The 25,156-nt window shown below is 43.8% G+C and overlaps 1 protein-coding gene across 8 annotated transcripts in view; it reads left to right on the forward strand.

Annotated features, from left to right (window-relative positions):
- PBX1 (PBX homeobox 1) overlaps nt 1-25,156 on the forward strand; it is a 325,769-nt gene that overhangs the window by 232,248 nt on the left and 68,365 nt on the right. For all 8 annotated transcript variants that reach the window (XM_072814604.1, XM_072814610.1, XM_072814602.1 and 5 more), the window contains 4 exons: nt 1,523-1,767; nt 7,829-8,019; nt 15,285-15,420; nt 20,034-20,193. In XM_072814604.1, coding sequence (XP_072670705.1) covers nt 1,523-1,767; nt 7,829-8,019; nt 15,285-15,420; nt 20,034-20,193 — 732 coding nt within the window. The remainder of the gene's footprint in view (nt 1-1,522; nt 1,768-7,828; nt 8,020-15,284; nt 15,421-20,033; nt 20,194-25,156) is intronic.

Here is a 25,156-nt window from a genome sequence, read left to right on the forward strand (position 1 = left end):
ATGCTCACGGTTGGTCCTTGTCTCGCCTGATGGAAGCCAGGAGCATGTGGTTATGCTGGCGTTACATGTGATGGGACACCCTGAACATCTATACGTCCTTCATATTGACCTCATATCCGCCTTCCCGGTCATGACCCCGTGGGACTGTCTTGCTAGGGCTCAGGAGACAACTGGGCCCACCTCCTGGGGGCTCCCCAGATGCACCCCACCTGGAATCAGCTTGTGTCCATCAAGCCACATGGTGCCTGCCATCCCCATCCCGAAAACAGACGGACATGGCTCATTCTCCTCTGCCTTGACTCTCTTCCCTCCTTTCCTTCCTTACCCCAAACTTTATTCATTTTTTTTTTATTGGAAATTCTTTTCATGTTCTCTCTTGACAAAGATTTGGATGCTGACAGATAAACTAGGTTTAGATGAGTGATTTATTTTATGGCAAGTTGTATGATGGTAGTAAAAAGAGACTGCCTAGCTCTTCTGCTGATTTACTAAAACACTTGATCTCTTTCGGTCCCGACCCCCACCTCCCCACCCAAATGGCCAGGGTGTTTTAATAAAAAGCAGCCATTTCATTCATTGGAGTCTCCTCCATCCTACTTGGGTTCTCTGAAGAATACCCAAAACAGCTTGTTAAGTGGGCCTCACCCTGGTTTCCAACAGGACTGTCTATACCTGGAATGAAGAGATCTCAGCGTCCAGAGAGAAACATCCCTACTCACTGGCCAATTTGTTTTCCTGCTGTTTTATTTTGTTATTTTATTTTATTTTTTATTCAATACTAATTGGCATGTGATGTTATCTTCTTGCTGTTTGAAACTTCCATACTCTCCCTGCTGGCCTAGAGGAAAGGTCTTAAGATTTCAGTCCAAAATGACTAGATTTACGTGGCTTAGGTTATTTTTGGAAATGAAAATTCAGGCCAATCAAATATAACAAAGGCAATATGAGGGTAAAACCACAAACTCACAGAACTCTAAAATTAGAAAAGAAGGAAATGTCTTTCCTTGATTTAAAAATTTGGCAGTTTGGAGATGAAAGTGAAAATTATATCCTGCTATAATTAATTTTTTGTACTTTTGAAATTTCTTACGTAACGTATACATAACAAGGTTATCATCTTAACCATTTTTCAGTGTCCAGGGTACAGTTCAGCAACATTAAGCGCGCTCACTTTGGTGCAGCCGTCACCACCATCCCTCTCTCCTACGTGAAACTCTGTCCCTAGGAAACACGGACTCCCAGCCCCCACACTCTTCTACTTTCTGCCTCCCTGAATTGGACTGTTCTGTGTAGCTCTCATAAGTGGAGCATCATCAGTAGTTTCTGGAACAAAGCAAACCTCTCCTTGGGTTCTCTCCCCTTCGTCATCCCCCTTGCCCGACCCTTCGCCCATCCTACGTGTGCCATGTTGCAAGTACTTGGGTGACTTGCTGCGCCAGTGGCATGCCATTGCTTTCTGTTTTCTTCATTTGCTTACCTATGGGTTACCATTAACCCTCCCCTCTGCTGTGTCCCCCTGCAGTCTTGAGTATCCGGGGAGCCCAGGAGGAGGAACCAACAGACCCCCAGCTGATGCGACTGGACAACATGCTGCTGGCCGAGGGGGTGGCGGGCCCTGAGAAGGGCGGAGGCTCGGCGGCAGCAGCGGCGGCAGCGGCAGCTTCGGGAGGGGCGGGCTCCGACAACTCGGTGGAGCATTCAGACTACAGAGCCAAGCTGTCCCAAATCAGACAGATCTACCACACGGAGCTGGAGAAGTACGAGCAGGTAACCGCGGCCATGGGGGCGTCGTCGGGCACCCTGGCCCTTTAGAAAGGAGGGTGAAGAGCCATGGGCCCCGGGGGCTTGCAGAGCCCCAAGGGCCAAGCCTCTGCATTTCTGCACCAAGTCCCTGGCCGGACGGGAGGCCAAGAGTCCTCAGTCTCCAATATTAAAAACCTAGGTGCTCTGACCACAAAGGCACCTAAAAAACTTAAGTTGTAAGTGATGATTTCAGGAAACACGAATAGTCAATATAAGAAATGTTTGAGCTGGGCTCCAGGAGGACATTTGCCCACGGTCGGCAGCCTGGGTTTCATGGGATAAGAGAGGTCATTAGCAGAGTCACCACCTGACCCATGGGGCAGTTGGTGGACTCCTCTGGCCCTCTTCTGCTCCTTATTTGGGGATGATTCCTCACCTTCCAATTGTTCATGGAATCCTACAGGAAAGGATACTAAAACTTGACCTTCAAGTCCCTTTCTCTACCCAGACTCAGCTCAAGTGAGAGTCAAACGTGTTCATTTTTATATAATACAGGATGTGGTGCTCACCTCCCTCCAAAAAGAAGAGTAGAGGGTCTCAGGGGACCCCTATAGTCATCAAAGTTGGATTCCAGTCCTGACGCTCCACTGATGGGACCCAGTGGACCACATAGTCTAACCAAAAGCTGGCAGTGTAGGGCAAAGAGCTGTAGATTTAGAGTCGAGGATATCACAAGACCATGAAAACCATATAAAGAAACCATGGGAAAGGCTTTAAATTACAAAGCAGTATGTAAATGTAACGTATTCTAATTATAATAGAGTTCCTCTCTCCAAGAAACGCTCCCTGCGCCACACACACAAACACGCGCACGCACACACGCATGCACATATGTGCGCACACACGCATATGGGGCTCTATGTATCAGTTCTGCTTCCTGGGGTCCGTATGAGCAATACTATTTTAACAGGAGTCCCTTATATGCACCTTTCCTCCATCAGCAGGTGACAGGTACATTTGTTGTCACCTTTTTGGATGCGGCATTATGCTGAAGTTTGACACTTAACTTACTTTCATGGAATTCCTAGCTTTCTGGATTCCTTTTCTTTTTTAAGAGTCGCAGAATCACGTGGGAGAAAAAGCAAAAGGCAGAAGACCCTTTCTAGTCCACTTCTGACTGACTAGGTCGACAGCAAATGCAAACTTAATAGAAAATTTAAATTTTAAAATAGAAATGGGCGTTTTAAAATTTAAAGTGAGGAAAGTTTCATTATTGCACTCCTATCTGCCTTCGAAATGGATTTCTACCAAGTTCCTTTTTTCTGAGGGGTTGGGGGGAAGAATAGCTGCGAAGCTTGCAGCCAAGCGTGGTGAAACTCAACCATCGGATAGGCGTAGGGAGGATTTGAGGGGAAGAGCATAGCAGCAATCTTGCAAGAAGAACCTGTGAGTCATCGCCCTTCACCTTCTTAGTAAAGAGCAAATATTCTTGCCGCAGTGTTGGCTCATGTAGATATTTCCCAAGATCTCAGGAGATGCTGAGCCCACAGAGCTCGCCCATCCCTGAAGTTTCCAGGTCCATCCTGTCACAGTTCACAGTCTACCTTAACCTTTGGAGGTTAAGAGACAGAAGGGGACAAATCCTACCTGGCCTCTTGAGTTCCACCCATTCAGTGCTATTCCTACTTTACCTTCAAGACTAAGCCTGGTTTCTGGCAAAGCAACTTCTCTAGACCTGCCATCCAGGGTAACTCCCACCAAACACCAGGGGGACAAGAAGAGCTCAGGGAGTGAATCTTCTCTCCCCACCAAACTAAACCCATAACTGGGATGGATTTTAGGCTGGTAAGTGTTAAAAGCTGGCTTTATTCTTAGCTCAAGTTGCCCACAACATAGAAGAACTGACTGCTTACTTTTGCTGACACAATTGCACTTGTTCCTCAAGGTAATTTTGTGGTTGGGTACCCAGGACAGGTACTGTTGGCCTCTCTTGTTTTGACAGGTGAGGAAGTAGAGATCAGAGGGCTTATATGGTCACATATCCAGTGAGGGACAGAGGTGGCCCTGGAATCCAGTTTCTGACCCTTAGTCCAAGGGCTCTTATTGGAACACCACCTGACTGCACTCAATATGGATTGTGGGCTTGTGCAGGCAGTGAAGAAGCTGGCCTGTCCTTTGTTACTTCCAGGGACTAGGTTAATTACTGGTAGGTAAGAGAAGCTAGGAATAATAACATTCTCCTTCAAAAACTTCTCAAAGATATCTACCTGTTTTAAATAATAAAGAGGTTGGAAATCAGAAACTTAAGGAAAAACTCTCATCAGTACAGAAAAATTACATAATTATAAGGGTGGTCATCTATACTTCTTATTCTTAAAAATATTAAAAAAATAATTTCATTAGTTTTGTGGACATTTTGTGGGTAAGAACCGAATCCTACTTAACATACTTTGGGCACCTAATTATTTATTAGTGCTAATTATATTGTTAATTATAATAAATAGTAGATGGTAGGGAAGTTATGCCATTAAGCTCCTAGCTAGTATGTCTGGGAGATGCATCGTCTTCATTTTTCTGTGATCATTCCTCATGGGAGCTTTTTTAAAATCCGGAAACCTCAAGGATGCCTGGGTGGCTCAGTCACTTAAGCATCCAACTGTTCATTTTGGCTCAGGTCCTGAGATCAAGCTCCACACCGGGCTCTGTGCTCAGCAGGGAGTCTGCTTGAAAATCTCTCTCTCTGCCCCCGCTCATGCTCCCTCTTTCTCTCTCTTTAAATCAAATAAATAAATAAATAAATAAATAAATAAATAAATAAATAAAAAATAAAATCTTTTAAAAATAACAATAAAAAATAAAATGAAATCAGGAAACCTCAGTAAAGTAAAAATATCGCTCTCTACTTTAGTCGTACCTTGGATGAAGTTGCCAAATTGGCTATTAATAGTTGACTCTGGTATTTTTATTTTGTTTTAAATATGGTGGTGATAAATAACCAGACGATCAATTAGCTTTCTGCTAATTAGGTATCAGGCCCTCCTCAATCCTATCCTGAAAAAAACAAAACAAAACCACCTACCTGAACCATCCATTGTTTCACCCTGAGGTTATTAAATAAAGAAAGCTTCTAGAGATTTTCATTAGAAAGAATGGTAGGAAATTATTTTATTTAGTTACTGGTGTCAAAAAAATGCTTTTCCAGGAGATCATGGAGGTAGCTAAGGTATTTGAGAGCTGGCTTATTCTAATAGACAAAACCGTGATGTCACAACACTGAATTTTACTCCACGGGGTATTTAAAAAACTGATGCTCCTTGTCCCTTTGCAGGGTTCTCTAGCTTTTGTAAATAATGCTGCTGGGGCATGGATGGGGCTAAATGTGTACAGCTGAACCGGGCTGGGTTGGTCGGTCCATGGCCAGGAGGAACCCAAAATCCCAGTTATGTTCTTTGCTGAGGTGGGCACCACATCCAGTTTGAAGGAGTAAGGGAAGAAGATGGGCTGACCAGAGTGCAGGAAGGAAGCTTAACTCTGGAAGCTCGAGCAGGATGTTCTAGGAGGGCCTGTCTTTAGTCTGCAGCTCCCAGAAATGTTCTTGCCCTGGAACCTGGGAAGTGTCCCTTCGAAATCCTCAGCCTTGTAGGGGCACGTGGAGTGGCAGTGCCAGAGGGTGACTCCCTTTTTGACCGTCCGCAGCAGAGGGTCCCCCCGTCCAGAGACTTCCAGCCTCTGCAGGTCCTGTTTAATTAGCAGTTGTAGCACCAGCTCTTCCCATCCCTGTCCTATGGGCCACATCTGACAGGACAGAGGCAGCCTGGCCTGGCTTCCAAAGGCACAAGCTTGCGGGATCCAAGGAGGATGGCATATGGGTCGTGTAGGTCCTGAAGAAACCTGGATCATCATGTCCTGTCCATCTGAAGTGGACTTGGAACGGGCCTCTGCTCTGTTGTGGGTTCCTGAGCAGCTGTTGAGCAGCTGCCTTGCTGTACCTCAGCAGTGGGTGAGAAGACCCCACTGTCTGTTTATGGCAGAGCAGAAAGGGCCCCGGGATAAAAATGTCTTGAATAAACATCAGATATTGTGAGTATTTTTATTCCCTGTAATGAAGCACATTATTATTAGCCCAGCATCGTGGCTTCCCTGTGGAGAGCGAGTGCACTTGACAATGCCTCCTCACATCAAGCCCCTCCCCCGGTGGAGCCCCCACCAGGTGAGGAGCTGCAGGCCAGCCAGGTGGCTGGGATGCTAGCCCTGTGCCTGACCCTGCACTCCCCACCCAGTGGCCTCATAGAATCCAGCCAACTGGGGGGTGGGTGGGCAGGGAAGAAGCTTATATCATCCAGATCTTGTGTTTATATGGTAATTCTCTTAGTGGAGAGCAGAATGCCAGATAGATCCCATCTATGGATTTCTCTTCAGCATGTAGAGAGAAGGTAATTGGAGGATAGAGTAGAAAGAAGGGAATCGGACCCTGTTTATTTTTACCAAGAGACAAACAGGGGTCTGGACACATCTTTACACAGCCAGACACACACCTAGTAACTTCTCTGGTCCTTACCATACCCTTTGAAGTGGGAACTGCCACCCCCATCTCACAGATAAGGAAGATGAGTCACAGAGAGGTTAGGCAGCTTTCCAAGGCCCAAGGCAGGATCCGAACACAGGCCATTCAGGCCCCTCTCACCTCATGAGCACGATTCACACCATCTGAGGGTCACCATATAAGACCATGGGTGTTGCTGGCCTTGCTAAGGGGTAGGAATGATTAAATCCATTCCCCCATATGAATAAAATGAGGCACTGAGTAGTGAAAGGCTTTGCCCAGACACCTACAGAATTGGGGTCAAAGACCAGGTCCCCTGGTCCCCAGTGTAGACTCAGCCTGGTGATGGGCCTGCCTAGATAATCTTTGGCCAACCAATCTCGAAAGATTTCTTAAGAGAATTGAGTAGGGAATATGTTGTTGTTACTGCATTATTGACAGAAATGAGGGGCTTTGTGCTGTAAAAACAGATGCAGCGCAGCGTTACCATTCATGAATGAGTGGCATTTCTGGTGTTGGTATTAAGTTGGAGCCCTTTGAGTCCTTAATTCTTTAACTGTCAAAGATCGTCTTGCCTTTTGTGTTACAAATCTAATATAGTTTTGTAATGTTGCATCTGAATGCTCAGCTATGGAAACCAGACTTGAGATGATAAGTAATAGTAACCACAAGGAAGGGCACTGGTTAGTGTTCAGGGGAGCAAGTTTGGGCTCTGGGAAAGGACAGAAGTCCCCGGCCTGGAGTAGGAAGTGTTCAGGTCCTGGCGTGGCTGCTCCTTTTCTGCTGTGTGTCTTAGGAAAAGGCCCCTCCTCTCTCTGGGCCGCAGTTTTACCCCAGTGTAAAGTAGGGAGGTGGGACAACTGATATTTAACGTCACCCCCAGAGCTGGTGGTCTACTGGTCTAACCTGAGAGTTTTCCCTTCTGCAGGGATGACTCCTGAATCCTCTACATCATGTGTTGATCCCATTTCTACAAGGCCTCTGAGGACAGGTTCCAATCTGTGTGGTGGATGTAGTGGGTCTTCAGAAGCCCAGCAGAGGAGGGAATTCTCGTAATAAGACTGAAAGGAGAAGTAGGTTTATGAGAGATCTCCCAGGAGGGTTAGCTTTTAATCCCATGATTCCATTCTTTTGGCTGTTTACACATCCCAAAATTGAACATTTGGAAGTTCTGATACATCAGCGATAATGAGCAAGGGAGAAGTTTGTGCCCTCTCTGACCCTAAGCTCTCTTGGGCTGTGAACCTTGGGGTGAAGGGTGGTAGAGTGTATCTTATACTAGGATTCATGTTCTCACCTTTCACTGTAGTAAAATTGTGAGAAAAAAAGATGAAGATTTATCTTCACCCTTAAAAAAAATCTCAATCGTGGCCAAACGTAGAGTCAAACAGGATGAAACGTATTTTTAGGCCTGTCATTTATTTTATCCCACAATCTAGCTGAGTTTTCTTTCCTCATTGCATCCCTAAAAGAGCCCACACAGCCTTCTGTCCAGGCCCTGGCCGTCCACATGTGCCGGTGTTGATTGTCCTGCTGTTCTAGGCGTGCAACGAGTTTACCACCCACGTGATGAACCTCCTGCGGGAGCAGAGCCGGACCAGGCCCATCTCCCCGAAGGAGATCGAGCGGATGGTCAGCATCATTCATCGCAAGTTCAGCTCCATTCAGATGCAGCTCAAGCAGAGCACATGCGAGGCCGTCATGATCCTGCGCTCCCGGTTTCTGGATGCGCGGTGAGTCGCCAACAGGGCCACCTGTCCACTGGGGATATCCCGGATCTGGGGTTGGGACCCATAGCTGGCCCCTCTCTCTGGGCTCCATTTTCACCATGTCCAAAGCCACGCTGAATGGCAGCCTGCTTCTTGGGTCAGGAGAGGGAGGCTGCAGGACGGCATCAGCCATCGGTTTTAGGCAGCTCCAGGAAAATGTATGATGAGAAGGGACGCCTTCTGTTCCCACTGTTACTCACTCTGCTTGGGAAGCAGGAATGAGTGAGGCAGGTGAGAGCAAAGGTCGCACTTCTGTGTTCATATGACTCAGTACCGCTTTTAGAGCTACCTGTTGTCGCCCTGGGCTTGTAGCGGTCTCACTGGATGCCTCAGGGACACATGTTCTCCAGAACGTTAGTGCAGTTTGAAAAGCTGGGATCTTCTCCACGTTACGTATGGCCAGAGAGTGCATTTTGCTTGGCTTAACAAATCTTTGTAAGTAGGTGGCCACGTGGCATACTCTGAGCTGCGTATTAGGAGCACAAGGATGTGGAGGAGGAGGAGCAGGGGCCACATTTTCAATCCAGGCTTCATGTCTTCCATCTGGCATTGCTACTCATGACCTCACTTGTGAGTTCATAGAATTCAGTTGAAGAAATCCTAGATTGAAAGGTCCTTTTAAACAAAGATAAAAAACTAGAGAACAGAGAACCAGTAATCAGCTCTTGGTCCTTGATTCTCTAGACCACTGGATTTATGCAAATCCCTCTGGTATCTTTAACTTCTGGTATGCCGGCTGCAAGATGGCAATCATCATATCTTTCGTTTACTGGGGAGGAGTGTTTCGATAGTTGATCTTGCAGACATGTTTGCAGAGTGTGGGTGTCCTTCACGATCTGCAGCCCATCTTAGATTAGCCAGCTTCTGTAAGTGCAGATTTCACTAGTCATTGCTTCAATTCCTAAAAATCACCCCACTCTATGATTTGGGTTATTGGAACTTCAGGTGTGTCAGGACAGTATGCCATTTCATGATCTATGGTTTTGTCCCTTTTCAATGAGACAGAGTCACTGCTCCTTGTAGAATCTTTTCACCCTCGAAGTCATGCATTATTTAGCGCTTACCTGTATTTCTCTCTGTTCACAATGGTGGTTTTTGCGGTCCACAGACCTCTTTAAAACTCCCTGGCATCTCCTAAACTCCCTTTTATTCAGTGTGTTTTGGGTCACATGGAATACAGAATGAGAATGCCAGCTAGCAAAATGTGTCTCTGGGCCACCAGAATTCCACAGGATCAGTCAAGAGAAAGTTAACACAAAGAGAGCTTTTTCCAGCTGGGCATGGTGATGCAGAAGGAGGCACAGTCGCCCTGAAGCAGGTCCCCTGTGCATCTCCCTTGCCTGATGGCCTGCTGCCAGCCCAGCTTCTTTAAAGCAGGCTGGTACTCACAATCCAGAGTGCAAGTGACTGGTGGCCTCTGTCTGGGCTCGGCACCCATGCTGCCACCACCGCCACTCTGCATGTGTTGCTTCCATCCCCATGGAAACCCCCCTAGTTAAAATTCTGGAGTTGGTATTTGTGTTGGCAGTTACTGAAAAAGAGGAAAGTTGGGCCCAAACTGGATTCCCATGCAGAGAGAACCCGGGGAGGAGGGAGGAGCAGAATCATTGTCTTGTTGGATTTCTTCTCGCTGTAACTATGCTGTGCACAGCTGAAGGTCAGACCCAAAACTGGGCGAGCTTTGTACGCAGTTCCTGTCACTTCCAACAGCCTTCGCCTGGATGGTTCCAGTTGGCATCAGAAGGACAATCACTTAAGAGAGGGCCTCTTTCCTGCTTTGGTTGCAACCTTTGAATCACTGCCTCTGAGCCATGGTTCCAAACTAAAACAACAAAGCTATTATCATCGTTAGCAGCATTTATTTTGAGGGTCTATCTGGTATCGGTGAAAGAGTATAACTCCAAAGGGCAGCCCACGGCTGAGCAAATGGTTTTCTCAGCTCAGAAAGAAATATTTACCCAGACCTTGTAATTGGGGTAGTTCCTATCATTGCTTCCAGTGCTATAATTGGAGCTCTTGCTAAGCAAATCTCAGTGAGAAAGACAGAGTCAGTGCTAACATTCACATGCATCTGACGGGCTGGGCTGCATCAGTGAAAGACTTGGTGGAAGACAAGTAAAATACTTAGTGGCACGATTAGGCTTGGTATTGTCACAGGTATGTGGAATCGAATGATCTGACTTTGTTGCGAAATACTCCTCATCTCAGTTTTCTGGTGCCACCTAACCGATGACCACAAAGCAGATTAAAACAACACAAAGATACTATGGAACAGTTTTCTGTGGTTTAGGAGTCTGGGAACAGATGAACTGGATCCTCTGCCCTTCGTCTCACAAAGCTGTAATCTGGGTGTCAGGAGAGGCCGTGATCTCATTTGAGGCTCAGGGTCCTATTTCACACCCATTCCCACTGTGGGCAGAATTCAGTTCCTTGTGGTTGTGGGACTGAGGTCCCCAGCTCCCTGGAGCCACTCTCTCCCTGGCCAGCATACATCTTGGCTGCTTGCTTTCTTCCTGGAAGCCAGCAAGAGAATCTCACCATTTTAAGGTTTTAACCTAATCTCCTGAGACACAAGGACACAGGATGGATATCCATTCCTGGTCACAGCTCCACCCACACTTGGTGGGAGGGAGGGGATGCCAGGCTGGAGTCTGGGCCTTATAATTTTGCCTTCCCAACTCCTCAGCTGAGCACTTGGTCCAGGTTTGTCCATTCAGGTCATTTCTTTTTTCTTTTCCTTACGTTGACTTCATTGTGCCAGAAATAAATCTATCCATCCATCCATGCATTCATTCTACATTTATTATCTCATGCTATGTACCAAACTTTGTGCTATCAAACTTGTAAGGTTATTGTCAGGACCATCAACACCGTTTTCTCAGTTGAGAGAGAGAGAACTTACAAAACTCTTAATGATTTTCGAGCAATAATTTTAACTTCTGTTATTGCAATCACATTTTGCTGGAGACAACAATAAGAGGATAAACAGCTGGAAGAACACCTCTGCATTTCACCCTGACAGAGGGATTATGTAAAATGAAGTAGTAAAGTAGAAGACAACGAGAGGGCGGGACATCCAGGAAGGTCTGGGTCCTCTCACCTATATTTAGATTGAGGTATCTCCTTGAGTTTGCTTTCTGCCAAATGCTGTAGTAGCCACTGGAAAAAATAAAAGGAAAAAAACACATATCAATGGGGGGTCTTACCTTCAAGGTGTTCATAACTGTGTGGAACAAGCAGACGATTCTTACGAGTGAACGTAAAATTGCGTGTTCCATGAAGTACATCTACCAGCTCTGCGGGAGAGGGTAGAGGGTTTGGGATCTCAGAGTCAGCATGGTGTTTGCCAAGCAGAAGGACTCCCATGGACACGGTGAAACAATGTAACCCAACTTCAATGGGCGATACTTACCCGGAATGCTTACTATGTGTCAGCACTGGGGTTTCAAAGAGGAATGCCATGTGGCTTCAACCCTTGAGGAATTTGCTGTGTAGCTGGGGAGACATATGGAAACCTGTGGCAAATGCCGTGGGAGAGAAATACACAGGTTGGTGTGAAGAAGCATAGGAGCATAAAAGTCACAAGTGTCTTTGGGGAATGGAGAAGCATATGATGTGGCTAGATGAAATTATGCAGAGCATGTTTAGGGCTGGAGGAAATGAGGCACTAGGGATGGGACAGATCCATTGAACACCCCTAACTGTGCCCGTGAAGATTTCAAATTTGTCCTGAGAAAAGCGGCAGAAACCGTTAGAGCTGTTTAAGGAAAGGATACAGTAATTTGTAGCATAAGTTCTCAAACTGCACTGCTTGGATTCCAATTCTGGCAACCTTTGTAACTCAGGCTAAGTGACCTGTCCTCTCTAGGACTCTTGTCTGTAAAATGGGCCTAATCCTATACGCAGGAGTAATTAAGATAATTTGAAGAAAAAAAGACTTTGTATAGTGTCTGGAATATGGTATTCACACAATAATTCATAAAAGAATTATTTAATATATTAACTATCACTATGTTATATATTATTTTGTCGTATTTATATTTTATTATTATTACTATAACTATTACTATGATTAGTGACATGATCAGATCCATGGTTGGGGAGAGTTATTGTAGTGCTTCTCTTGAAGATGAGCTGAATGGGAGAAGAGATGCAGTAAGAACCCCAGTTAAAGCCTGTGCTCTTCAAACTGGGTGAACACAAAATAAATATGAAGTACCTTCCCCATTTTACTCAAATATGCAGAGCAAGATCATTTTATTTTAAGATAAACATTGGTTCATCACAGAATAAACTAAAGAGGCCTTAAAGACCTTTCATGCTCTTGACAGTGTGCAGCAGGGCTGTGAATTCACACCTTCCTTGTATTTCTGGAAAGCGTCGGTCTAGAGTTACACCATCTAGTAAGTGGCTATTTGATTTTAAATTTAAATTAATTCAAACCGAATTAACATGGAAATAAGTAAGATTTCAGAATTAACTGCTCAGTTTCACTAGCCACATTTGAGTTGCTCAGTGGTCAAGAGCAGGCTCATGGCCACTGTACTGGGCAACACAGATCTAGAACATTTCCCTCACTGTTGAAAGCGCCACTGCGCAGCACTGGCGAGACCGTCACATGATAGATAGTGGCTTATCTGAACCCATTTCAAAAATAGAGCAGCAATAGGCTAGAATAAAAGAGTTGGATTTTAAAAATAGAACTGGCAGGACTTGCTTTGGGGCCCATCATCTGATGAAGGTAAGACAGCAGGAGGGGTTGAGAATCGCTTCCAGGTTCTGGCACCTGCTAGGTACTCAAATATTTGAATGAATGAATGAATGAATGAATGAATGAATGAACAAATTAGATACAGTGAACTGCGTCTATGAGGGTGTGGTAAGGAAGACAATGGAGCTGGTCTGGGTGAAATCCGATGCTAGTTTTGGAGACACAGAGTGTGTTTGAAGCTGGAGGAGTGCAGTAGTAGATGGACAGTGACTCTTAGGAGAGTCACATTTGGTATTTAGCAATGTGTGTCTGTGGCGCTGCACTTCCCACTCTTGAGTCACTCTGATGCAAAAGGTTTCCTTCCTAAAATGCCACATTTTAGGCATTTAGGCAATAGTACATCCAGTACTATTTGATGATCAGCCTCTTACAATAAAAACCTAGATACCCAACTCCCGAGGCTTTTGTTGAACTCAAAGTCACAAATGTTAACTCACCCAGCGGCTAACACTTCAAGCCAAAACCAGATGTCTAACTCAAATAACCTTATCGGCAGAAGTACATCATTTTCACTAGGTTTCCTGAAGTTCCGAGAAGTCCTGATCTTGGGATTTCCAAGGCCCTCCGTGGAGACGGCTCTAAGAGAAGTGATAAGGGAGCCCATCAGAGTAGATGAGACCACCTAGGGAAGGTTGCACATGACTATGGGAAGAGATTCGGGAACAGCTGTCTGCACCAGCCCCGCCCCACCAGCTCATTCCAGAGAGGCTTCCTTTGAGCTCAGTTGGAAGACTCCCAAAAAATACAGTGTGATGCTAATGCAGACAGCTGAATGAATGAACCGAGGTTCTCCCAATTAGGGGAGCCCTCAGGGTCCAGTTCCCCAGGCCTAAGACAACTGTTTTCTCTAGGCAGAGAAGAAGCCAAGGGTTATCTAAAGCCTGGCCTGGAGCCCGTGCTCGCCACTTGGCTATCTTCCTCAAATTCCCATCAGGCAAGGACTTATAATAAATGCCTATTTTTTGAGATGGGCTTTTTAAAAAAAATCCATTCTGCCCAATTTCTGATGCTGGGTGACCCAGAAACTCAGCATGATTTGGGAAAGTGACTTGGGCTTGGCATAGTCTGGACAGATGTGGTTAATACCTATGGACAGATGGTGTTCATCCGGTAAAATCAGGCACTTTATTGTGTTAATTAATCCAAGTGGGACCCTGAAAATACAATATTAGCTGAATTTCTTGTCTAGCGAGGCGATCAGTGCTTTCTGGTGGGCTAAATCGGGAAATCCTATGTCCTGGCATAACCAAGGATGTTCTGGAAATCCCTTCCATAAGGAAAAAGCTTTTGATAAAAGCAAGAAAGGCAAAGTGCTAATAGAGCTAATTTAAAGATGGAGTCCCCACCGCCTCGAGGAGGGCCAGCCAGCCTCTGCTGTGAGCCTGGTGTCCCCAAACAGCTCCCCCAGCTGCCTACAGGCCTTAGCTGCGAGGCGGCAATAAAGTGATTCTCACTTTAAATTAGTTCAATTAGCACTTTTTTTTTTTTTAAGACAGAAAAATGCTTTTATTCAAAAAGTGGTTCTCTTCCTTTCAGCAACCTGTGTATTAAAAAGATTTCTGTGGGCTTTTGTTTTACCATTTAGCAGCTGTTCTTGCTTAAGAAGTGCCACTTTTCTCTTTCTAAGGGAGGTCAAGCAATCCAGGGGGCTAATTTCCATGCCTTCCACACCCTCTTTCCCAGATGCCTTTAAAAAGTGCTGTGTGCATTTACCTGGGAATGGAATACAGGGGAAATAATAACTTATGTTTAACTTAAGGCAGCAGAGTCTGTGTAATTGCCAGGAGATGATTTGTTTCTAAGAGCGAGGTTGGGTTTTATAGTCAGGAAGACCTGAATTAATATCTTGGTTCTAGGACATGCTGGCCGAATGACCTATGGACTCAGTTCTTCATTGGTAAATGGGAAGAACCAAACCTATCTCACTAGTTGTGCAAAATGAGTAACTTGAATTGATTGCTAAGGGTGAGATCCAATGCCTGGAGCCTTGGAAGAAACCCCGTCACCTAGCACTTGCCACTATCCCGGGCACTGTGCAGAGCACACTCGCTATTTTCCAGCTGCAGTCACTCTGCAAGGCCAGCATGACTGTCTTCACTCTCAGTTGAAGAAGAAGCTGAGGCTTGGAGGGCGGGCATCTCACTCCCCCGGCTGGCGTTCAGTTGGTCCAAGATTCAAAACCAAGGTGGTTGGGTTTTGCAACTCTGTGTTCCTCACCACTCCGTGTGAGCATCTGTGACTGTTCTTCTGGCCAAGCGCTCTAGTGACGTACAATCAAAGTGCTTAACAAGTACCTTCAATGATGGTTTTGGCATCCAGCCCCTTGGTGCACATTTCCTTGAATCCACTTTTAAATAAAAAATTTGTCTTTTCCCAGAAGTAGATTCTCATTCCCTTTTTATACGTACTCGCTGTGAACTTTTTTGTTGTTGTTGTTCTTTCCTTTCTCTTTACGAAGGCGGAAGAGACGAAATTTCAACAAGCAAGCGACAGAAATCCTGAATGAATATTTCTATTCCCATCTCAGCAACCCTTACCCCAGTGAGGAAGCCAAAGAGGAGTTAGCCAAGAAGTGTGGCATCACAGTGTCCCAGGTAAGGAGCCCTGAAAAGTCTCAGCCTGTCTGTCACGTGGCTCTGAGGGAGCCACAAGGCGGGGGCTCGGAGATATTGCCTTACTGGGCTTTCGTAATGGCCTGTAGGCTCCATTTGCTTAAGCCCTAACCTAACACGGCAAGGTAAACACATGAGATGTTTCAACTGGAGAGTTTCCAGTTGGGTACCTGGACAATCTTGAGAGGGACCAACGGACTAGGAGAAGGTCAAGGTTCTTGCAGGCACTTGGAAAGCTCTCCGCATTCTTTATACTGTTTTCTCAAGCACGATCCATTCCTTAGCCCATCTTTTGCCCAACCTAGGAAGTAGTCAGTGAATGGAACTTGTAAATGAAAGGGACTCAGATGTCTTCTCTTGATGTGCTCGCTCTGTAACTGATGAAGTGTGGGGATTTTAACGTGTCACTATGATTGCAATGGGATGGTTGCACAAAATGTCACTGAGTGCCACCTTTTCCCAAAAAGCAATAACCCTAACAGGTGCCTGTTGACATGGAAAGACACATGATAACACATTTTTATGGACCTGAAGTCTTCAATGTTAGTATGAAGAAAAAAAAGTAGGCAGTACGTATGTTTAAGTGTATTTGTCTACCCAAAAAATCCACCTAAAACTATTATTTCTTCCAAACTTCAAATATCACCACTGGTCTCTAGTTGAGAGCAGTAACCATAGTTCTGAAAGCTACCAGAGAAAGTCCCCCTGATTTCTGTCACATGCAGGAGAACCAAATCTACTGGCATTTCCAGAAAGGGAGTTGGGGGAATGAAGGAAAGAAGGCTACTCTAGTGGGAAAGCTTCACTTAACATTTTCCAACCAGAATAGATGCTGCTTTGTATGAAGCGAGCATTTGTACTTCCTTGAGTTGACTCTTGGCTTCTGTTACTCCGTGCTGGGTGCTGATCCCGTCAACCTGTGTTTAACTAAGCTGAATTAGGTCCAGTCAGAATATAGAGCTCCACACAGTGTACGCACAATGAAGAGATTGCCAGGGCCTCCCCGACAAGCTTTGGGGAATTTGCAGCAGCCTTGGAAACACCAGCTCCTTTCAACTCAGACCCTCCTTAGGTGCTTTGACCCAGGGGAAGGTTGTTCTAGTCTTAACCCTAGGAAAGCAGAGCATGAGTGGTCAAACTCACGTGACCTGGTTTTGTCTAGGTCTTCTAACCATTCTTGTCCAACTTTAGATCCCTTGTCCACAAGAAAAGGGAATTGATGCTTTTTGATATCTGCTGCATGTGTGAGGAATGGTTCCAGGCATGGACCATATCCCTAACTGACCATCAGTGAATTTGATACATGGAATCTTCTGCTTCTAAAGTAGAATTAAATCACTAGACTCTTTGAAATCTAATTCTGGGATTAGGAATTCTAAATCCCTGTTGAAGGTAGAAGGAACATCTCCCAGGAGCTAGTCCGTATTCTATCTCAATCAAAGCTGGACTCCTGGCCCATTCCGGCAACTTTCACCTCCATTATTATGGAAACTCAAAGTGCACATAATTTGTCCATTAAGGTGGATATTTACATTTATATCACTTTTCCCTTTGCTTCACCCATCCTAAGGCCATGCCATCTTCCTTTCCCATCACATTCCTCCCTCCCAACAACAATGAAGCTGCCTCGCTGTTGCCAAACAAGTCCCAATGGGAGACAGTATGATATGGTGCTATAACAAGAGCATTCGTCTTGGAGCATGTTTTTGTCAAGAGTCAACTGTGAGATTTTAGGGAACTCCCTCTTTTTGGGTCTTAATTGCCCCATCTGCCAATCATGGTGTGTTGGACCACATGATTTATTAAATCTCCTTTTAGTTCTCAAATCTAAGGACTGCAGATTTTAGACTTTTTTTATTTATTTATTTATTTATTTTTAATTTTTTTGTTTTTAGACTTTTTTTTAAAAGCCCTTTTGGGGCTCTTTCTTTCTTTCTTTCTTTCTTTCTTTCTTTCTTTCTTTCTTTCTTGTTTTTGTCATTTTTTTTGACACCCTCCATCTTGGGGCACCTGGGTGGCTCGGTCAATTTAGCATCTGACTCTTGGTTTTGGCTCAAGTCATGATCACAGGATCCTGAGATTGAGCCCCACGTTGGGCTCTGCACTCAGCAAGGAGTCGGCATGAAAAATTCTCTCCCTTTACCCGTTCCCCAACTCATGTGTCCACTCTCTCTCTTTCAAGACAAATAAATAAATCTTTAAAGAAATTACCCCTCCCTCTTGAAATTCTCCTCCCTTAGCTTCCTTGATACTGTTCTCTGTGGAGTTTCCTTCTTCCTCTTGGGCTATTTTTGCTTGGTCTTCTTAAAGGATCTACTGTCTCTACTTAACCTAGAAATACCATTTGTTTTTTCTTTAGTCCTCATCTCTTCAAGCCTCTCCCATAATTCTTACCCAATTTTCTTTAAGCCACAGATTCTTTCGAAATCTACTTACTGTTGATTCCTTCCATGTTCCAGAACAAAAATGTGCTGATACACCAAAGACCATCCTCTCCTCTGATCCCTAGACTGCCCTTCTCTATACTCATGCTGCTTGGAGTGTGGTCTACAGAAGGCAGCATCAGCAACTCCTGGGAGCTGGCTGGAAGTGTAAATTCTTAGGTCTCAGCCCAACTCCTGAGTCAGAATTAAGGGAGGGTGGATGGGATCTGTTTTAACAAGCTCTCTGTGCACACTCAGTCTAGAAAAGTATTGTTCTACACACTTTCTCGGAGAGATCTCTTCTCTGCTTATAGCTGCAAGTATACCTTTATTTGAGTATATTCAGATGAGATTCTCCTGGCACAGCGAGCTCGTGTATTTTCCTTCCTGCTGGACTTTGCCATGGCTCTGCCCAGACTCTTCGAACTTAAGATGTTTGGGATGTGATTAAACTCTCCCAAGAGAACCGATTATTTTTTCTGTATTACCTGTCTTTGTCTGTCCTCTATGTGTCTCTAGTGTCTGGCACATAGTAGATGCTCTACAGCTGTGAACGGCAAGTTCATTAATGAAAGCACTGATTACATACATGGCTCAGGGCATCCGATACTGTAGGAAATGCCTGAACCGACTAAGCACCTTGTTCACCACTCTGTTCTTCTCATTGAGGGGGGAGTCACTCCCACAACACGTTCCATCTCCTCTTCTCATGTAGCTTATTTAACTAGACCTCAGGCATTTCTTTTCTTCCTCAAAAGCCCCCCCAAACTATCTTCATCTTTTCCCTTTTCTTCCAACTCATCAGTTACCTTAGAAAAATCTCATTGCCTCTTTTCCTCTCCCTCATATCAGTAGTGAAAGTTACATCAAGGAAAGCATGAGTTTTGGAATGATATTAGATATACTGTGGTCCTAAAATGGCCCCAGAGTGCCCTTCCTCTCCTAGCATAACTCTCTGTAGGCACTGCAGCATTTACAGTAAATAAAGCAATTTCTCATTGAATTTTTTTTCCTCTCATTTACTAATACTGCAATGGTATGGTTTGGTTTTGATAACAAAAGCTTGGCATTTCTCCCGTAGCATAAGCCACACAGGCATAGGAGGGCTTACCTTATAAGATTTTTAAATTTTGCTAATGTATTTACAAGGTAACCGTAGTTTTTCAAAAATTTCCTTTATCTACCACTGTTTGGGTAAATATAAACTATGTGGTACATGTGTTATCAACTTCCTCTTCCCTCACCAAATCCATAGGTTATTTTGTAATTTTATTTAAAAAAAAACACACAGTATTTTAAAATGTTTGAAATCACATCTGGAATATGGGGTATAAAACGTTCCTCATAAGGCAGGAACTATAAGGGTAAAACCTGAATTTCACTACATCTCCTCTTGTGTCTGGCAGAGGTCTTGGTAAAAAGGGAACGGGGACACAGAAGCAAGCCAGGACAGCTGCTGTGAACCACATGAAGGAAATAAATTAACAAATGAAAGTAAATTAGGTTTATTTTGCGTATTGGCTTTAACATTTAAAGCCTGGAATTCAAAGGAATAATCTGTGGTATGGCTCAGCTTTTCCTTGAGTAGATAACACCAAGCTTTGCACAAAATAACTTGGTGAAATCTATCGGATTGGATTATACTGATCCTAAGGTCTATATAGTACATGCAGTTAAGAATCTAGTCCGTGTTAGCTTACATAAATTCTGAATATTTAAAATTAATCCTTCAGTGTGAACACCTATATGTTGATACAGATTTGTATGGATGTTTGAAAGTCTGTGCCTCTTGATTGCTCAGTGTTAGCACTGATATGTAACATTTCCCCTGAAATGCTGTTTATTTTGGTGTCATGTTCTTAAGAGTAAGCAAGTTTAAAATGCTTACCCTAAACTAACTGTCCGAGTCCAAATGAGCAGCTCCTCCGTAGGAAGTTTTTGCGGCAGTGGTTTTGCTCTATGGTGCTGTGTTAAGCAGGAGACTCTCCTTGTATGCAATGGCCCCTCTCGGTGCTCTTCCTTCGGATGTTTTCATTGATGTTTCGAAATCAGAATAGGATTGGGGGGTGGGGTGCAGCCTGCCTGCAACCCTCTCTTGATGCCCCCTTTTCCCCTGAGATGTTTGCATAGGACGGAATGTTAACTTTCTCCTCTTCTCTTAAACTGCTCTAGGTATCAAACTGGTTTGGAAATAAGCGAATCCGGTACAAGAAGAACATAGGTAAATTTCAAGAGGAAGCCAATATTTATGCTGCCAAAACGGCTGTCACTGCTACCAATGTGTCAGCCCATGGAAGCCAAGCTAACTCACCCTCGACTCCTAACTCAGCTGGTTAGTTTTTTCTTTGATTTGGGGGGATCGTGCTCCATTTTTATACTTGCTTTTCTTACATTGGGGTTTTCTTTCACTCTTTAGGTTTCCAGTTGGTTAACTTACGTATTTGTCCTTTTTGTTGTTGATGCCACTTTGGGTTTTTCCTTTCATTTCCAAGGAGCAGTGTGTTTTACTGTTTATAAGATGGGCTTGCCTGGAGGTTTGCGATAATATGTCTGTCCAAGTTGGACAGGCCTAAATTGGTTGGTTTTGATGAGAAGACCTTCACATTCTCCTTTCAAAGATGACAATGAGCTAGATCTAATACTTGGACATAATCCCTTGGGAGCTGTAGCATTTAGTCTGGCTCATATAAAGTTTTTATCCTTGTCTACTTTGCTGTTCCCATCACATACTGTTTGGGTGACCTACTAGCATACATTCTCAGCAAGAGTATTCCTCATTATAATGCTCTGGTCTGCAAAGCCAGACTGGGGTTACTGCTGTACACTGTTTATAGTTGTTATTCTTTACTATTTTGATTTGTTGGTTTCTTTACATAAACTACAAAGAAAACTGCCAGTCATTAATTCAAAGTATTCAGATTCCAGTTTTCCGGTTTAAATATTAGTCGTGTGCTACGCCCCTGGTTTTATTTTAGTGAACGTGCATTATATCACTAACTTCAGAGTTTAGGCTAACGTAAGATATTTTGGGGTTTGCCTCATACCACCAGTTGTGAATTTCCACACGTGAAAAAAAAAACGTAGTCAATGATCCATAAAATATAACCTTAGTGTTTATGCTGTGGAAGGCATGTTGGTACTTTTTTGGGTTTTTTTGTAAGAGAAAACCAGACCTACTTCCTTTTTAAATACTTTTGGTCTCAGATCATGTGATATTTGCCCCCCATTATGAACCAGCTACACTGATTTTGGCAGTGGGTTGTATATCTCAGAAGATTGTCTCCAACTTGAAGGGTCACAAATTCAAATGTGTTTGACCATAATGTGATGAAAAATCTAATTTCTAACATTTCTGGGAAGTGTGTTCGAGCCCAAGGCTTGTTTTTTCACTAAAACAAATTCTCTTTATACCGTATGGTGGGCTGTTCCTGGAGACCTGTAAGGCTCCACACACTAATGTCTTCTGTGAGCATCTAGATGCCCTAAATTGTTATAAGGTTCTCCACTGGGAGAACCATCACTGGCCTTCTTTTGTTTAATTGGAATCTTACATGAAGAGTGGCCGGGGCTTTATAGGCATGGACATGGTAAGACAATGTAGAATGCAGTCTAGTTGTACTTTTCCCAGCACACCAGGTCGGGTAACTCTAAGGAGCATATTTACCTTTCGAGCATATTTACCTTACCTTTTGTGCGTGTGGATTTCCTTCTCTCCCCATCATGGCATGATTGACAGAGGATCAAGGCTAAGAGATTCACTAACCCAAGAGTTTCCTTCTACCCCATGTGGTCAACTATTAAGCATTTCAGACTTCGGCCAATGCTAGTTGAATCACACTGCTAGGCAGACATATGCACTTGTCTCTGAAAGAAGTACAGTCCTGTCAACATTAGCAAAAACACACTCACCACTCCTGCAAAGGTTATCATAATGCAAAACAGATATCAAAATGACTTTTTCCTGTCCCTGATAATATCTGCATTGCAGATGGTTGGGCATGATTTATGACTAGTCCCTAGAAGGGCCCTGTGGACTCCTTTCATTACTAAAGCCCTAACTTTTTATTCTTTTCTAAAGCACTTAAAAAGAGAAAAGTAAGCATTTTAAACCCCCGCTCTGTGTTTAAGAATTATGTTGGCTCTCTTGGAATGTCAGTCAATGATTACAGTTTTCTAAAGAATTTTTCTGGTAGCTTAAACTTATGTGACTATTCTAAGCACAGAGTAAATTATTATGGAAAATTTGAGCTAAGCCTTCCAGTTGTGCCTGGGTGGTTGGAAATAATATGCAGAGGAACCCCTTTGTAGTGTTTTTTTGTTTTTTGTTTTTTTTTTTCTTACAGTAGAGACAAAAGAAAATACTATTGTATATGTGCAATAGCACGGGATTTTTATTCATCAACGTTTTAACAGGAAAAGTTAGACACGGGCTTTTGTGTATTTTCCTTTGCCCTTAACAGAGCCCAGATCACTGCACAGATAAACCAAGAACTTGAAAGTGGTCAGACTTTTCACATAGGGTGCCTATGAAGTTGCATACTAGCTCCTTGATAATTCCGAAGGGTAGGTGATCATTGAAATAGGTACAAGTTTTAAATAAAAGGTTAATAAGTGAAATATATGTGGGCTGAGTTTGAAGTCTAGAGTTCTGGAACCTGGGAGCTTTTATATCCTTAATATTGGAACAGGGTTGTTGTTGTGGTTCCCCACCCCCCAGAAGCTTTACTAAATATACATACTCATTTCTACTGCAAAGAGGATACTTTGCAAGTAAATCTTCTTCCCTCTAGAAGTTTTTGTGTGGACCAGCAATACCTCAGTGTCTTTATTTAGGTCACTTCTGAATATTCCTGTTCGGTGATACATGGCTGATCTCTTGTGTCCTTAAGCATAATTCATTAAAATCACTTTGGGCGAGGACCCGTGGGGGGAAGAGCAAGCATGTAGAGATACTTGGCATGCTTCATATTTGACACCAGCAGAGTTGTGCAGAATGGAGAGAACAAACAGGAAGAATAGAAGGAAGGCAAGAAAATTAAGTTTCCAAGAAAACAAAAAGCAAGAATGGGGACCATTCGAAGCAATAGTTATAACCTTGGATCCATAAGTCTGCACTCACCTAGAGGGACACATTCTCATTTCTATTTTTGATGAGATTATAAAGGCAAGAATGAGATCTCAGAAAAAATGGAGCCCCTTCTGGAAGGTCACCTTATCTTCTGGAGAACATTTAGCATCCGAGAAGAAAGAAACTGGCTTATGCATTACAAATGTTTGCCGTGGCATGGCGTCAGCATTGATATTTTATTAGATTCTGTGATTAGCTAAGTAATCCCAGGCTTATTGAGCCTAAGGACTTCCTCCCCCAATTTGAATTCTTTTCCTGGCTCTGTGTGTGTCAAGGACACCGGCAGGCTCAGCCATGGAAGTCCTTTCTCTGGCACTATTTAGTTAGTGGCAAGCCCTTGTATGTATTTGTTACACCCCCTAATAGAAGGTTTGGTGTGTTTTCTGGATTGGGGGAAGATGATCATATTAAAACTCCTAGACTCTGGCTTCCTAGGAGAAGTTTGTGTATATAATACCCACAGTTAGAGAGGAGGTAACACATCCGGGGAGGTTGGCTGACAGTAAATCCATGGGAACTCTTAGAATTTTTTTCTTTTTAAACCAGGTGAAAGAATTTATCCCTTTGATGTTTTCTGCTGTGTTCTTTCTTCCCTTAATTTCTAAGTAGAAAATGAAAACACAGCCTGCCGGAATTGGAACTCTAGAACTTTGCCATGTGCACCTTCTCAAAGGGCTTTCCTGTTGAACCAGATGGCCTTTGTCTCTTGTGCTTTGTCCTGAGTAGAAAGTAACAATGATTTTTGGAGTTTGGAGTTTGGAACAATGATTTTTGGAGTTTTGGAGTTTGAGCGTCCAATCTGACCTACTGCCACCTAATGTCTCTGGAGCCTTGATTTCAAAACTGCAAAATTGGGGCCACACTTGTCATATATCTGCTTCATTAAAAGTGCTATGAGGAATAACGAGTCAATGCTTTTAAACACTTCGAGTTCCTCAGTAAGAAAAAGTAAATCCCCTCTTATTGTCCATCACTAGTTCTCCACAGTGTGAACTTGTACCTCAGGGGACATCGGGGCTGTTTGCAGACCTATGGTTGTCAGAGTTTCAGGAGGCAGGTGCCACTGGCATCGGTGCATGGAGGCCAGGGATGTAGCTGACCATCCTACAGTACAGAAAACATTCCTCCACAGCAAGCAGATTTTTAGCCCAGAGCATCAGTTATGCCAATGTAGAAAGCTTGTTCTAAGTTTAGATTTTATCATTAGTACTCTAGGTTTTTTTTTAAAATTATGATTAAAAATCATAATAACATCAGTTATGAATCATAATTCATAAGAATTTTTAAAATTATGATTATTCGATTTTTTTCTTGAGCACATTTAAGTCTCCTAGAGACTCTTTAAAGTAGAAATGCAGTCTTTAGGAAATGATCTTAGGAAAATGGATGTTAACACATCTCCACATCTTTATATTTGCCTGAGCCAGTGCATTAGAATCCATAGGTGATCCATTAGTTCTTGTCTGTCCAGTGGAGTGCGGATGTAGCTCTGTACCTGCCCCCGATGTCTGGATGACAGCTTAAACGAGCCACTTGCCTCCCTTCCCACTCAAGCTCAGAACCTTTTAAAGGGCGAGCACATCTTAGAGTGTGCTTCTGGTAATTGCTGATTACTTTACAGGTGCCTGCAGGTGAGGTTCTTGATGGACCTTCTCAGCAATGCAGGTGCTTCTGTATTAGTTCCTTGAGCATCCGCAGCACCTCCTGGACGGCCTGTTCACTCTTGGGCGAGGAAGTATGTCCTTCTCCGGGAGTGGTCCGTTCTGTGTTGAGTTTTTTTGTTTTGTTTTTTTTTCTGACATCCAGTGCCAGATGAAGGACATGTCTTCTCCTCCTTATTTCGAGTTTTGTGTGGGCTTCTGTCTGCTTTCTTGCGTTGGTGGCACGTGGCCTCTTCTCTCAGAGCCATCCCTGCCTCGAGATACTTATCAGAGAGTCAGAGGCCATGGTTGTGTAGTACATGGCTATACAGGGACAACAAAATGCCAGAACCGCAGAGGCAAGAGCACCCGCACTATTCCTGCAATTACTGCTCTGATTCAAATGCATTTGTACATGAAGGCCATTGATATGCGCATATTTATCTCTCTGTACATTAGGCAGCCAGACATATTTACAATTTATCTATGCACATATATTTCTTAAATCATCTGTGTCAATTGCAGTG

The sequence above is a fragment of the Canis lupus genome, chromosome 38 (assembly GCF_048164855.1).
Source record: "Canis lupus baileyi chromosome 38, mCanLup2.hap1, whole genome shotgun sequence".
NCBI classification, from domain to species: Eukaryota; Metazoa; Chordata; class Mammalia; order Carnivora; family Canidae; genus Canis; species Canis lupus.